General features: G+C 41.7%; 1 protein-coding gene across 1 annotated transcript; it reads right to left on the bottom strand.

The window, feature by feature from the left end:
* Positions 1-2621: 2621 nt before the first annotated feature.
* Positions 2622-13169, bottom strand: NFKBIZ (NFKB inhibitor zeta; the record flags this gene model as incomplete). The annotated part of the gene is made up of 12 exons (XM_080696849.1): positions 12977-13169; positions 10937-11076; positions 10331-10361; positions 10106-10209; positions 9136-9920; positions 8393-8498; positions 7877-8023; positions 7621-7684; positions 7008-7177; positions 5435-5545; positions 5156-5323; positions 2622-2675 (listed from the first exon to the last, which is right to left on the bottom strand). The coding sequence occupies exons 1-12, from the start codon at positions 13164-13166 to the stop codon at positions 2622-2624; spliced, it is 2070 nt and encodes a 689-aa protein (XP_080552975.1). The 5' UTR covers positions 13167-13169.
* Positions 13170-14949: the final 1780 nt, after the last annotated feature.

Raw genomic sequence — 14949 nt, 5'->3', positions numbered from 1 at the left:
AAGCAAGATTTGAGGAAGAATAATCAGAAAGCTATCGGGTACACAAATTACTTACCTGTTAAGAGATACATACTGATGTTCTCTGATGTGTAGAGTGGGCTTTAGCTTGTTGTGGAAAAATAGAAGAAACTAAAATGGGAAATTTTTTATAATTGATGAAGTTTCATGATGGGTGCCGATGGGCTCAAATACTATTCCTCCTATTTTTGTGTGGGTTTGAATGTTTCCATAATAAAAAGTTGGGCTTTAAAAAACAACAACAACAACAACAACAAAAAGTCTGTTGTGGTAATACAGGAGACAAAACATGAAAACCTAGACATGGGTACTAGCAGAGAAAATATTTGACAGACATTTTGACCTTGATAATAGATTTAATATAACTTCAGCTGGAGAAAAAATAAAATTGACTCACTGATAGTCTGGGAAATGAAAAATGCCATAAGAGAGAAATATGTCAATTGTCTACAAATGTTTGCACTTTAAATAATATACCTCATGACTTTATGGTTGGAACGTGTGTGGAAATTAATAATCTGTATACAATCTTGCTCCTGGAAATAAATACATTATGCATGTAATGTTTGTGGATCTGCACAGACTCAACGGTGTTATGAGAAGACCAAGAAGATTAAGTGAAATCAGATTTTTTTATACAGTCGAAGCATTAAAGTACTTCTGGATTAAAGCATAAACTCAAGTGTTTATGTAAACACTACTGTTCCCAGATCTGTCTCTCTCAGGATGATACAGGTAGCCTCCAAACTGCCTTTTATGTGTTCACTACTTCCACTTAACCTTTTTTTTAAGCATACAATCTTCTGAATGATTGACAGTTTTTTTTTTTCAGTACTGGGGATGGAACCAAGGGGCATTCTACCTCTGAGCTACACCCCTGGTCCCATTTTTTTATTCTTTTTATTTTTTGAAACAGGGTCTTACTGAGTTGCAAAGGGTCTCACTAAGTAGCTGAGGCTGTCCACAAACCATGATCCTCCAGTCTCCATCTCCCGAATGCTGGGTTTACAAGCCTGCGCCACCACGCTCAGCTGACAGTATCTATTAAACTTCCATATTTTTAGAACTTAATAAATCTCTTTTAATGAACTTGGCAACTTTCTATGTTGTCTTGTGTACTTTTAGAAAACATGTTCTCAAAACTATACAAATTAAAATATATTAAAAGTATACAGGTATGTTATTAATAGTGTTTTTTCTATCTACAGAAATATAAATAAGACAATAGGAAAAGAAAACACATATCCTTAAGATAAATAGTATTAGTGTACTAATGTTTATTTGAAACTGTGGATGATCTTTTCCAGTATAAATGGATTCGTTTTTTTATCACACCAAATTTCTACAGATATCAAGTGGCTAGACCCAAGTTTTGTTTACAAGACATTCTGGGTCAAACAATGTGATCAATCCATGGGGCAGGTTATTTTTTAAAGATTTTAAGTATTTAGCTACAATGATAAGATAATCACTTTTAAGGCATATCATTTAAAAAATGGTTAATTAGCCATATTTGCCACAAAGAATTAGTACAATTAAAGCCAAATACATTCCTCAGAGCATAAGAGAGATAAAGCAAAATGATGTCAACAGAATTATCATTGCTAAAAAATAAAAGTGTTTTTCTGATAAAATAAACATCATATCACATTCTCAATATTTGACAATAGAAAATGGGAAGACGTTTCAATATTGACTTTTGTTGTTTTTATAAAGATTAAAATAAAAATTTCAAAAGAACATGTAAAATTATAAATCTAGAAGGTGAACCATAAAGAAGTTCTCTTTAGAAGCATGCAGTAACCTACAAATAACATGTCTCCTTCCAGTGTGTGGAAAGAAGCATATTTACAATTCCAATATAGCTCTTTGGGCTACCTGGGCACCAACTCCCCATTTATTTACAAAAACTTAATTATGTGATTATAAAAATAACTGCTCCTCTGAATGCATTTAATTTTAAAAGGTAGTCATAATTCACTTGTTCGTTTCCAATTTTATTGATTATACATTTCAAACGTTCATGTTACTGACCAAATATGTACAATATTTTTAAAGACATAAATAACAACTATATACAATTGGCAAAGATCAAATCCTAATCACAGATGCCTTTCATCTAGCACAATGACTAGAGACTCATCAACACCAATAACAACTACCAGATCCTGTATCAGGCCAAAAGAAACCTCAACATTATATCCACAATTCCTTTTCCAATGCTTCTGTTTTTTCTTAAAGAAATGTTTTTAATTTTACCTACTTGAAACTGGCAATAGCTACATGAGCAATCCCTTAGGCCACAAATTAGTCTTCTCTTGCCCAAGAGCTACTGTTCATTGAAGGCAATTTTGCCCTTCAAAAATAAATTGAGATGTCTAGAGCCCAGATACCTGGGTATGAAATATGCAAATCTGCCAAGAGAAATTAGAAATTTTTCTTCTTTCATTTAATATAACCCACTATATAATAGTGAACTAAATATGTTTGTTTCATAGAAACAACTTACATTTGCCAATACAGGGCAAATGATCTATGTACAGATACATCAGGACTGCCTAACTGACAGTGAGTATTGTTGACCAGGCTCCAAGTCGATGGAGCTAGTATGGTGGTGCTCTCTGCTGAATGGACTTCCCCTTCAGGATACGTCGGATCTGGAATAGAAAGAACAAGAATTTGTGAGGTTATTTTTTATTATCACAGTGGTACGCTTCCTTTATTATGGCTACTAGTATTATAGCAACTCCTATTTATAGAGTTCTTTATCACTTAGAATCTGATAGTTTGTAAACATTTCCATGCATACTATACCACTTAATAGCTACAAAAACTTTGTAGGAATGCACAGAGCTGCATTCCTTTCTTATATACTTTGCACAACTAATATTACTTATAAGTATATGAAGAAATAGGCACAATATCTGCAAGATTTGGGGGACCTTAACAAATACATCTCCTATAAAGGTCTTTGAATACAAGATGGTAAATTATCTTCATTAAGAATTATCTGAAGTTGAAAATCTCCAAAAACTTAAAGAAGATCAATATTCTTTTCCAAATCTTTAATCCTAGCTGGGTGTGGTGGCACACACTTGCAATCTCAGTAATTTGGAGGCTGAGACAGGAGGATTGCAGGTTCCTGGCCAGCCTTGGCTACTTAGGCCCTTCACTACTTAATGAGACCTTGTTTCAAAATAAAAAGTTAAAAAAAAAAAAAAAATAGGGCTAGAAGTGTGGCTCAGAGGTAGCATGCCCCTGGGTTCAAATCCCAATTTCACCAAAAACATCTTTAATCCTATTATTTATGAGAACATTTAGGCAGTGCTTAATGATTTTTTGAAATATCCCATTAATCTTGAAGTCAGCCTTAAATAACAAGAATGCAAAATCCCACTTAAATACACACACGTGCGGCCTTAATACCCTTCAAGTCAACACAGCTGTCATAAGACCCAAGCGTTAAAGCATCTGCCTATGACGTTATGGATCACAGGAAAGCCCCCCAAAAGCCTGGTGACTGACTTTATACCCCAATGTGACAAATTCTATTGTCTGTCTCTCAGCGCACAACAGATGTAAAGCATCAATTTAGAAAAAGAGAAGATTGGGGTAGAGGATGCAACTGATAGCTGCTGAAAGGAGATACTTCCAATTACCAGTCTAACAACAAAAGTGATGGGAAGGTGATGGAAAACACAATACAAACGGAAAAGGAGTAAACTAACAACATTTCGTGAAGAGTCAAATGAGCCTCTACACTGGTGCGTGAGTGTTCAACACAAAGAGAGAAGCAGAAGCAAATATCAGGGTTAGGACTCGACTAGTTTACTATTTCATGTTTCCTATCCCAGGAACCCCTCTATATATCAATTTCTTAGCTCAATCTGTGCAGTACAAAGATTTTTATAACTATTAAGTGGTATGATATGCCTGAAAATGCTTACAAATTATCAGAATTTAAGTTATAAAGAGCTCTACAAATAAGAGTTGCTACAATACTATGGTCATAATGACAGCTAGGAATCAAAAAGCTAAGCATTTTATTTTACTTGGTGGCTAATAATATAGTGATCTATTCACAGCCACAATTATCCTCATTCCCCATGGGAAGACTTCCATTAAAATTTTTATTTTTATTTTTTTCTGGTACTAGGGATTGAACCCAGGGGGCATTCTACCTCTGAGCTACACCCCAAAGCCTATTTATTTTTTTTTACTTTGAATTAGGGTCTCAATAAATTGCTGAGGCTGGCCTGGAACCTATAAGCATATATCGCCAAGCCCGGCTAAAAAGACTTTCTTTTCCTTTTTTAGGGTACTGGAGATTTAACCCAGAGATGTCTTATATCCAAGCTACAGTTTTGGCCTTAATTCTTTTTTTTTTTTTTTTAATTTTGAAACAGAGTCTCACTAAGTTGCTGAGGCTGCCTTGAACTTGGGATCCTCCTGTCAAGGCCTCCCAATTACTGTGATTACAGGTATGCGCCACTCTGCCCAGATGATTTATTTTAATTTCTTATAAGATTAAGTTGTTATTATCTAGAAGAGTTTACTCATTAAATTACGCAATCCCTAATGATAATATATATAGCCACATTTGATGAGTAAAGCATAATTCCATTTAAAACATAAAACATTTCTAGTTTCTAAACTATATAAATAATTCTATTTCTTATGCATCAGCACTTAACAGATAAGAATAAATAACAGCTGATGTTCTCTGAGCACTTACTATGCACCCAGGACTATTTTAAACACTCTACAGATAACGATGCATTTAGTTCCCACATTACTTGAAGGCTCATAGCTTACAAAACTGTCTTTGGTATCTGCGGAAACCTTGGCACTTTCCTTTCATCAGCTTCCAAGCCTTGAACCATTTTGACTTATTCTAGATTCATGTTTGTGTCATGGAAAGAAAAATAGATTACCTGACTAGACCATTTGGGGTCCGTGGATAAACACTCAACTTTCCTACAAAGTAACTCCAAAGTGCTACGGCGACGACTATGAGACAGGGACACTGACAGAAGCCATCATAGAGCACCCCTGGCCTTTACCTGCACAGCCTCATTGCCTTTATGTGTCAGACCACAGTAGCAGAAGGTATCTCCTCTCCCGCTGTGCCCCTCACCTGTTCTCCCACAGGGCCGTCAGGAACCAAGTGCACTGGCTGCTCGTTCTCCAAGTTCCGAGTACTCGGGTCTGCGCCTTTCCTCATCAACAGGCGGACAGCGTCCAACTGAGTCACCCGATACTGCAGGCTGGCAGCCACATGGAGAGCCGTGTTCCCATTGTACGCCTGAAGAGAGAGGAACGGGACAATGTGCATCAGGACGGTGGCTTTCCAAAGGAGCACAAACTCTTTTGAAGAAGGTCACTTCAACACTGGTGCTACAGGTTTCTAACGTACCTTTGCATTCACAAAAGACAAGCAACTGGGCAGCTCCAGAAAGAGGCGAATGAGTTCCAGATTTGCTTCTTCAGCAGCCAAATGCAGAGCTGTACGGCCACTCTTACGATCCTTTTCCAAAAGAGGAAAAGGGGTGAAAATGAAAATCCAGACCATGACTCAAAATATAGTATTCACCCTGTCTCTCAAGTATCTGAATCAGCCCCAGAAATTTACTTTGGATGCTCCCTTCTCCACAAAGCCTCCCTGAAACTCGGGCTAAATGCAATCTCCAAGTCGCCTTAAATCCCTATGAGTTCATCTACTTGCCTCCTATCAGTCTACACTTGTATACAAAGAGGCCATAAAATGTAAAAACATAAATAATACTTTATCATTTATTACAATGTATTAATGAACCATTTATTATCATCTGTGACACCATGTAGAAATAAAGTGAGCCCTATCTTACTCTTTTTATTAGACAGTAAATCTACTAAAGGCCCAAGAGGTAGGTAGGTTTGTTTGTTTGTTTGTTTGTTTGTTTTGTGGTACTGGGGATGGAACCCAGGGGTATTCTACCTCCCCAGCCCTAATTTTTATTCTTTTATTTTTTTGAAACAGGGACAGGGTCTCACTAAGTTGCAGAGGGCCTCACTAAGTAGCTAAGGCTGGCTATAAACTCAGATCTCCTCCTGTCTCAGCCTCCCAAGTACTGAGATTACAAGCATACACCCAACCCAAGAGGTTTATGATGTAGACATTTTCCCCCAAAAGCCCCTAACACAGTGCTTTAGGACATAGGAAATACTCAGTAAATAAATCCAATATATATATATATATATATATATATATATATATATATATATATATATTTTTTTTTTTTTTTTTTTTTTTTTTTTTTTGGGTGGTGGTACTGGGGGTGGAACCCAGAGGCTTTCTACCTCCGGACTATACTCCCAGACCTTTTGTATATTTTATTTGGAAACAGGGTCTCACTAAGTTGCTGAAAGCCTCACTAAGTAGCTGAGGCTGGCTTCGAACCCGTGCGATCCTTCTGTCTCATCCTCCCAAGTGCGGGGATTACAAGCGTGCAGCACCACGCCTGGCAATCCACAATATTTTTAAAGAATAAAGTATTTTCCAATTTATTACAAGCGTGCGGCACCACGCCTGGCAATCCACAATATTTTTAAAGAATAAAGTATTTTCCAATTTAAGAAACAGAAGATTAAGTCCAGATCAAAAAACAAAGAACCCCATAACAAAAAGCACCATCTTTATCGTCATCATATGAAAATGAAAGCCAAGACAACATGATTTCAAGCATTTTCTTTTCCTTTCAAACAAAGACGAGTTTATTTCACAGCTATATGATCTGTTTGGATAATAATCCAGATTAAAAGCAAATCAAGAAAGCAGATTAAAGGATCGTTTAAAATCTAAGCTTCTTAACTACTCATATATTGCTATTTACTCCATTAACTTAAAAACAATGTTGGGGAGAGAGTAGTTTTCATCTGTATTTGGGGATAAGGTCACCTGCTGCCACTTTTCTCCCCTACTGCATCTCCAACCTCTGCCATAAACTTGCCTTTGCTTCCACTGCTGCTCCCATCTGAATCAGACACTTAATGGTGTCCACAAGGCTCTTATTCTTCAGTAAAAGCTCCTGAACTTCAGGCGAGTGAGGCTGCTGGTTTCTCTGGAGTTCATGTACCACGGCGTTGTGGGCCATGACCGCACAATGGAGGGGAGTCAGGCCTAGGAAGAAGGCAGGCATGTCAGTGGTCAGGCATGTCATCCAGTCCTCTGGTCGCTATATAGTTAGAAACCTAGAGGATGGCCCCCTCACATGACCTACAAATGGGCTACATGAAAACGCGGAAGGTGATCTGAATATACCCTCGGTGGAATCTTGGTAATACTTTTTCCTATAAAATGTTTTAGCTTTAATTCTCTTCTTCTTAGTACAAGACTTAACAGTCTAAGTACTTCTGGGTCCCTCTTTCCACATAGTTCTCTGTACTGGGGAGTGAACCCAGGAGTGTCCTACCTCTGAGCTACAGCCCTCACCTTATTTGGAGACAGGGTCTCACTAAGTTGTGGAGGGCCTTACTAAGCTGCTGAGGCTGGCCGCGAACCTGCAATCCTCCTATCTTAGCCTCCCACCTATAGTTCTGTAGCCAGTAGTTCCAGCTGCTTACCATCATAGTTCGTTGCCTCAAGATCCACAAACTGATTGCTCCTCACTGCTCCCTTCTGGATTGCCTGCACAATGTTTTAAACATCCATTAGCAAAAGATGAAACACACAAATGCTTATCCTAGTAGTATTCCCAAGAAACGAATCAATCAACTCCAAACAGGTTACTGCAACAACAGGCAATCTGCATGCACCTTCTCGTCTCCACGTGCTCTCTCCTTGGCCCTGTGATGATGGAAGCCTGGCTCAGCCTCTTACCTGAAGCACCTGTGAGTGGCCCTTCTCAGCACAGACGTGCAGAGGAGTTCTTCCCCAGCAGTCTGTGGTGTTGACCTGGGCCCCCAGGTTCACCAGATCCTGCACGATGAGATGCTGGTTGGCAGCCACTGCCACCTGGAAGGCACTCTGTGGGCATTTAGAGAAAAAAGTGTTTTTTAAACATATAACATTACCCAAACAAAGAATATGAAACTAAACTGTGACTAAGGGGGAAAGTCACAGAGAGAAAATAAATCCTATTAATAAGCAATCAGACGCTGTGAGACAAGGAAACTGAAATAAGCTGAGGGTGTGGCTTAATTACACTCAGTCCTTGGGCAAACAAAGTTAACACTAATAACTTCAAGGTTAATGGTGGCAAAAAGTCCACATCTCATAGTTAGTATTAACTGAAATCTCTTGATGTTGCGCTCTGAAATGATCTACGCACGAGACAGTCACCATTTACTTGGCCATGCCCACTTCTGCACCATTTCAGACTCTCAAGACCCTCACCTGGCCATTATGCTCTTTAATATCCAGCATGTGAAGTTCATTCATCTTCCTTGCAAGGACATAGGAGAGCGCTCTTCTCCCTTGGGCAACAGCAATATGGAGGAACCTGAGGAACAAAGGAAGGATTACTTCTCATTTCACTAAGTTCATCTTTTTAAAAAAAACTTCCTATGAAACATTAGAGGCAAAATTTGTCTTTTCTGCTAGGTTAATAATACCTATGAGCTGCAATAGGCTGCATTAGGCTAACAGAAAGATAAGTTGAATGCCAGACTCACACTGACTGCTTCAAATCTGTTATTTTTTAATACCCATACAAACTACCTAAAGGCAGTAGCATATTTTTACATGTCAAGAAATAGAGGTGCAGAGATTTCAAATAACTTGTCAAGGCCATAAAGGCATCAGGAGAGATTAGGATTCAGTCTACAAATCAACTCTTCATTTACGCCCAATCATGATCTCTAAACACAGCATGTGCTGGTCTTCCAAACCAATTATTCAAAGAAGAAACATGTTTGTTAATTTAAAACAAGTAATTATTTCATCAAGAAAAGGAAAAAGATAACAATACCCTTTCTTGAAACGTCAGCTATCACTGAGTAGCAGTTTCTACCTACACTAATGGATGGTGTAAGTCAACCACTTAGATGTAACTTGGTATACTCTAGAAAAAAACTGTGCCCACTAGGTCCAACCAGTGTGGCACAGCAAACTAAGCACATGAGATAAAGGATACTCACGTGTCACCATCTGAATCCTTTGAAAGAAACTGGTCCTGGGAAATATTTGCCAACTTGCTTTCTTCCTGTTCTACTTGCCACTGAAAGAATGACTTCCCTAACTGCGTGGTGTTCATCGGGTTTCCAATGATGTTTGGGAACGGCAGCGACGTGTTTAAAGCAGCGGAGCCTGCGTCGTGCTGCCCCATGGCCTCGCAGGCACTGTTTGGCATTATGCCGAAATTCTGCAGGTGGGCATCATTCTGTTGCTGCACACTGGGGTTGGTCTGAATGGGAAGAGCAATATTCTCAGATTCCCCACTTAGAAGGGATGCAAAACTATTATTTGGGCAGAACTGTGCTTCTTGACCATCAAAAAGGTTTGATTCATAGTTGGGGGATTGGGAAGTTCTGGAATAAGGACTGAATCCCAGAGTTGAGTTGTGGATATAGTGCTGGTGCTGCTGCTGCTGCTGCTGCTGCTCTGCGTTGTGGTTCTGCGGAGAATACTGGTACACAGAAGCCTGGTCCATCATCTGTGGGGAGCCGCTGACTTGGAATGGTTGATACTTCTGAGGTGGAGAGAAGACCTGTCCTCCATGGAAGTCCTGACACTGCTCTTGAGGGGAGCTCTGGGGTATCATGGGACTCATCCAGCTAACTTGGACCGTGTTCAGGGAAACGGGGCTGCATTCATTCTTAATGTTTATAATGTTCTGCAGCAGATCAACACTGCTGTCCAGTTTGGATTCACTGTGATGAACATCTTCCATGCTCTCCCCAGGTGTTGGTGTCTGAGGTGGTGTCTAGAACGAAAGAAAATGCAACTTGTACACTCACTTTCTTCTAAAATTATCCCAGGGACTGGGGGTGTAGTTTGGTGGTTCACTCCCTAACACCAAAAATGTAAATAAATAATTTACAAAAATAATAAAATTGTTCCAGGAATGATACCTGAAGGGTGTTCAGAGAAAGACAGTGAGATACTTACCAAAAACTGGGCATGCAACAGAGTTGGCCTTTTACAGGCTGGTCCATCAGACAGAAAATCGGGCCCTTTCCTTTTCCCACTATATGATACTGTGTCCTTCAATTCTGTACCTAGGTAAGGGATACGGAACCTGTGATCATTTTGCTGTACAAATTTTACCCCTAATAAAACTATTCAGCTCTAAGGCCCCAATAAAACTATAAAAAAAATAGAAGTAACTCTCACCTATGAATTGCTCGATGTTCACACTTTGTGTCTATAAGGAAAAAAGTTCCAATTTAGTATATATGAAATAGTTTCCTACTAATAGACATCAATAGAGATTTGCCTCTACCACCCTTTATAGCATACCATAAATTTCTGATCTAGTCTATCAATATTTATTTTCTTTTTCTTTTATTTAATATTTATTTTCCATCTCAATTTTCATTCCATCTTTCAATATTTATCTTCTATCTCAATTTTCATTCTATCTTTCAACTTCTCCATTTTCACTTTCTTCTTAGTTCACTGGCACAAGATGAATTAGTAACACCATCGGATTTTTCCCTCTCCGGTCACAACATTCCATTTCAGTTGAATCCTGTTTATTTCCTTGCCCTAACTTGCTTTCACTTTTCATCCATGAGGTTTCCCTTGCACACATACAAGTGCCTGGCACTGCGTTAAATAACATGAATGTGGCAGAAAACAAGACAAACATAGTCTGGCCTATGAATTTTGTCATCCGTGAAAAACTGCAAGAGACTTACAGAATCTAGTTTAGTAAAGAACAATCCTGACACATTCATCTCCTCCCGACCCTACTCGAAACAGGAAAATTGGGGCCACCTTCAAATCATCCACAGCTTGGCTGGAAGCCTTCTGTTTATGACTTCGGATGTGCAGCAGGAGCTCCTTCACTGAGTTCTTCACCCGAACACCTTGAAAGGGTCCTCTCTGTTGCCTGCTAACCCCCATATGGGGCTCAACTGTTTAAAAGAAAACAAAACACGACCTGATTAAACCTCTTCAGACACAAATCTTGACAGCCCCCAAAGCATACCTGCCTAATGATAAGGTCCCCAAGCAGCAGACCTCAACGCCTCTCGGGGGCCTTGTGTGTCAGTACCCAGCTCCACGCAAGGGTGCCATGTTGCTTGATAACTCTACTCACTCGGAAAATAAGGACAAGATCCCCGGAGCTAGCACATAAACCTAAATTAAACCCATCTCTCAGTTCTATCCACCCATTGAGGCAGGATCACAGATTTTTCCACCCAGACTCTCAGAGATTTCTCATTATTTTTGATTCTGGAAAAACCTTGGGGGAAACAAGGGATAAATGATACACTTTTTGCTTTTGAAACCAAAACTTTAAAGTCTATTAATTCCACTCGACTAAGAAGGCACAAATCAGCCGAGTACAAAACAACTTCCTCCAAAGATCTCAGTGTACTGAAGCCTAACAATTAACAATGGCTTTATTTCTTATGATTTCCCTTGATTCAGTTGTGCCAAGAAAGCTGCTTAAATTCACTGAGTTTAAGCACATTTCCACAGACACACACAGGACTTCCCCTCACCGACTGTTTTTAGAATTGCGTATACAGGCCTTCTAAGTAAAAAGGAAACAAGCTTGTTTCACATTTATACTTCACGATGCACTTTTACAATCAGTATAGAAGTACAGTAATGTACTTTTGACCACTCTTATGCCACAGCCTCTTGGGATATGTGATGAACACAAACATTCAAAAAGTCAGGAAATGAGTAACCGGGCCACTCTGTCAAGAGCGGGAAAAGTCCAGAAGTGGGATAAGAAACCATGCAGAAGATAAAGAGCTCGATGAGAGGGCAAAGTAAATTATTAGTTGGCCTTTTATTGAATTTTATGGATTTCCACCGAAAATAGAACAGCCCCAACAGAGCACAACATTCCTCTGGAATGACAGCAACAAGGAATTCACGTCATAGAGAGAAAAATGCAGTTTCAATAATCCCCCAGGCTGTGCGGTAAACCAGAACTGGTAAAACTGCTGGGGCCAGATGAAGGCCCAAGATCCTAAGGACCTCAGAAGAGATCCTTGCCACACATTTGCGCACTTTCCCGACAAGCTATTTTCAACACACTGTGACTTGAATCACTTAAGAGCTTTAAACAAAAAAATAACTTTTCAAAATACAAGTGCCAAAACAGGAGTGGCTAGGGTGAGGAACCCAGGAAAGAGCCACGTTCTTTAAAATTCATGCGGAGGAGACTTCTACAACATCTGAGATTATCTAGGTGTTTTTAGGTCTACCCACAGCACATCCTGTTTTCCCCCAAATTATGCAACTCAGTTTATTAAGAAAAGAGACTAACCAATCCACACCCAAAGGCAGAACACACGATGCCTTCCTTTGCTACATACAGCTTAACCATTCATTCTAACGCACACAGAAGAAAACAATAAAACAAGCCTGCAGCATTCTGGGCAAGCTTCCGAAAACACTCCAACAATCCCAAACTAAAGACGTAACGACTTGACTTGCTTTTCAAACCCGTTTCTCCTTGTATCTTGCTACGCAGGGAGCTGTGCCTGCGGTAAAGTCTTTTTACTTAAAACTTCCACAAACATTTAGCAAGAATTAAGTGACGGCTTTAATTGAACACGGTCCCCAAAGCCTTATCTTGAGCCGCGGTGTCTCACAAAGACAAAAAGAAAATCCCTCTTACACCGAACCCCAAACCTGGTCTTAAACTCAGCCCTGGGGCGTCTCTGGGGGGTCCTCAACCTAGGCTGGCCCACCCCCCACTTGCTCGACCCCCAAAGATGCGTGGAGCTGGGGGGGCCGGCGGGCTGCCCGGGGACTGGAGGGATGGATGCTGGGGGCTACCTGGAGGGACACCTGGCGGGCGCGGGGCGCGGGCGCCCCCCCGCGGCCGGGGCTCCACGGCGCCGCCCGAGGACGCGGAGGAGAAGTCGGAGGAGTCGGAGCCGGGCGAGCCGGGCGCCGAGGGCCCCGAGGACGAGCTGCCCGCGTCGGCGGCGGGCGGGGAGGCGCCGCACAGGGCGGCCAGGCCGAGCGGGCTGCTCATGGGGCCGCCGCGGCTGCCGTCCAGCAGCCGGTCCACGATCATGCTCCCGGCGGCTCGGGCGCGCTCCTGCGGTGGGCGCGGGGAGGGCGCCCCGCTTTTACCCAGCCGCGCCCCGCCCCGGCCCGCCTCCGGATGCGCCCGGTTTCCAGTAAAAAGTACAGGATGAGGCAATGCGCCTCCGCCCGCGCCCCGCCCGGGCGGCGCTGTCCCTGCCCTTCACCTGGAAACCCCGCCAGCGGGCGGGAGAGGCCGGGCGGGAGGCAGGGAGGCCGGAGGCCGGGAGGCCCGGCTCCGGGTGGGGCGTCCTGGCACACGCCGCCCCGCACCACCCGGCCCGGCCCAGCCCGCCAGCTTCTCTTCCCCGAATAAAAGCGGGGGCGCCAGAGTGTCCTTGCAGTTTCCCTCCTCCAAACGTAGCGTTGGCACGCGTTTTCTTTCTTAGGAAAGCTTCCAACTTCAAAGACTTTTTGATACATTTTTCTTGCCCTCAAATAATTATCTGGACCACCACTCAATATATTTTTTTTTTCAGGTACCGTCCCGAAATAAAACGCGGTGTCCACACTTTGGTTTTTTGTTTGTTTTGATTTGTTTTGGGGGTACTGGGGATGGAATTCAGGGGCATTCTACCTCCGAGGGACACCCCCAGCCCTCTTTTTTGTCCTTTATTTTGAAACAGGGTCTCACTGAGTTGCAAAGGACCTCACTCTGTAGCAGCTGACGCTGTCCTCGAACCGGTGTCCACACTTTGTATCCCTTGTGACTACGATAAAAGCATCTTAGCAAAATGATAAATATACGTTCACACGTGTCTGTATTTTTATATATGCATTTTTTTTATTCCGTAGAGATTTATGTTGTGTCTGATAAGCGCAGGAATTTGGACCTTTTCTATCGTTAATACTTTTTCCTCCCCTATGTTTTTCTACAACTATAGAAAAAAAAAATGCTCGTTTTCAAGAGAAAAAAAGATGATGAAGCCTGTCCTTTCAAGTACATTGATTGTAACTCGCAGCAGTGATAAGGTGAGTACACACGTGCTGTATTAAAAGAAACCGATATGATTAAAGACCACGAGGAATACAAAGTTCACTGAGTGGCCCAAAAACAGAGGCGACTTGTCTGGTACAGGGGAAAGGAGGTCAGGAGGAAAGTCTTTGCAGAAGAAGTGGCATTTGAGGTGGACCCTAAAGGATGGGTGGGATTTCAGCCACAGCCATTTGTAGGCAGAGGGAAGGACAGGAGGAAAGAATTAGAGTGCAGTCAGTTAGGAGCTCCCAGTCCCTTTCACGATTGCCAAAAGACAACCTGGCGACTTTGGGTGGAGCACCTCCAGGGGCCAGATAAGACACTGGTTATTCGGTAAACACGGAAGAAACATGAATTTTAAGCAGGCAGAATTAATCTGGAAGCAGTTTGGAGGAGGTAAGACCAAGGGCCCAACAGCCACTAAGAACCACTGCAATAGCCCAGGAGAGAACTGACTTGACCTTGAGTCAGAAACAGTGACAAAGGGGGAAGGACGGGGAAAAGAGGATCCACAGGTCTGGCCCCGCTGGCCTGGGGAGCAAGGGAAGGCTCCACAGCTGGGCCGCCCCGGTGAACAGGGCGCCAGCTTCAGACCAAAGGAAAACCAGCAGAAGCAGAACTAGGCTCCAGGACCTGGCAAGGGGACAGTGAGCTTCGATTGCTACTTAGTATAAATAAGATATTGGAGGGGATCCTTCCAAAGTAAATACTTCCTTGTTTTCTCACCAATAAATATGGTATTGTCCTGTAACTT

This window comes from Muscardinus avellanarius, assembly GCF_963383645.1.
Source record: "Muscardinus avellanarius genome assembly, chromosome: 5".
Lineage (NCBI taxonomy): Eukaryota > Metazoa > Chordata > Mammalia > Rodentia > Gliridae > Muscardinus > Muscardinus avellanarius.
The sequence above is the reverse complement of the archived record's forward strand: the minus strand, read 5'-3'. Positions and strand labels throughout refer to the sequence as shown.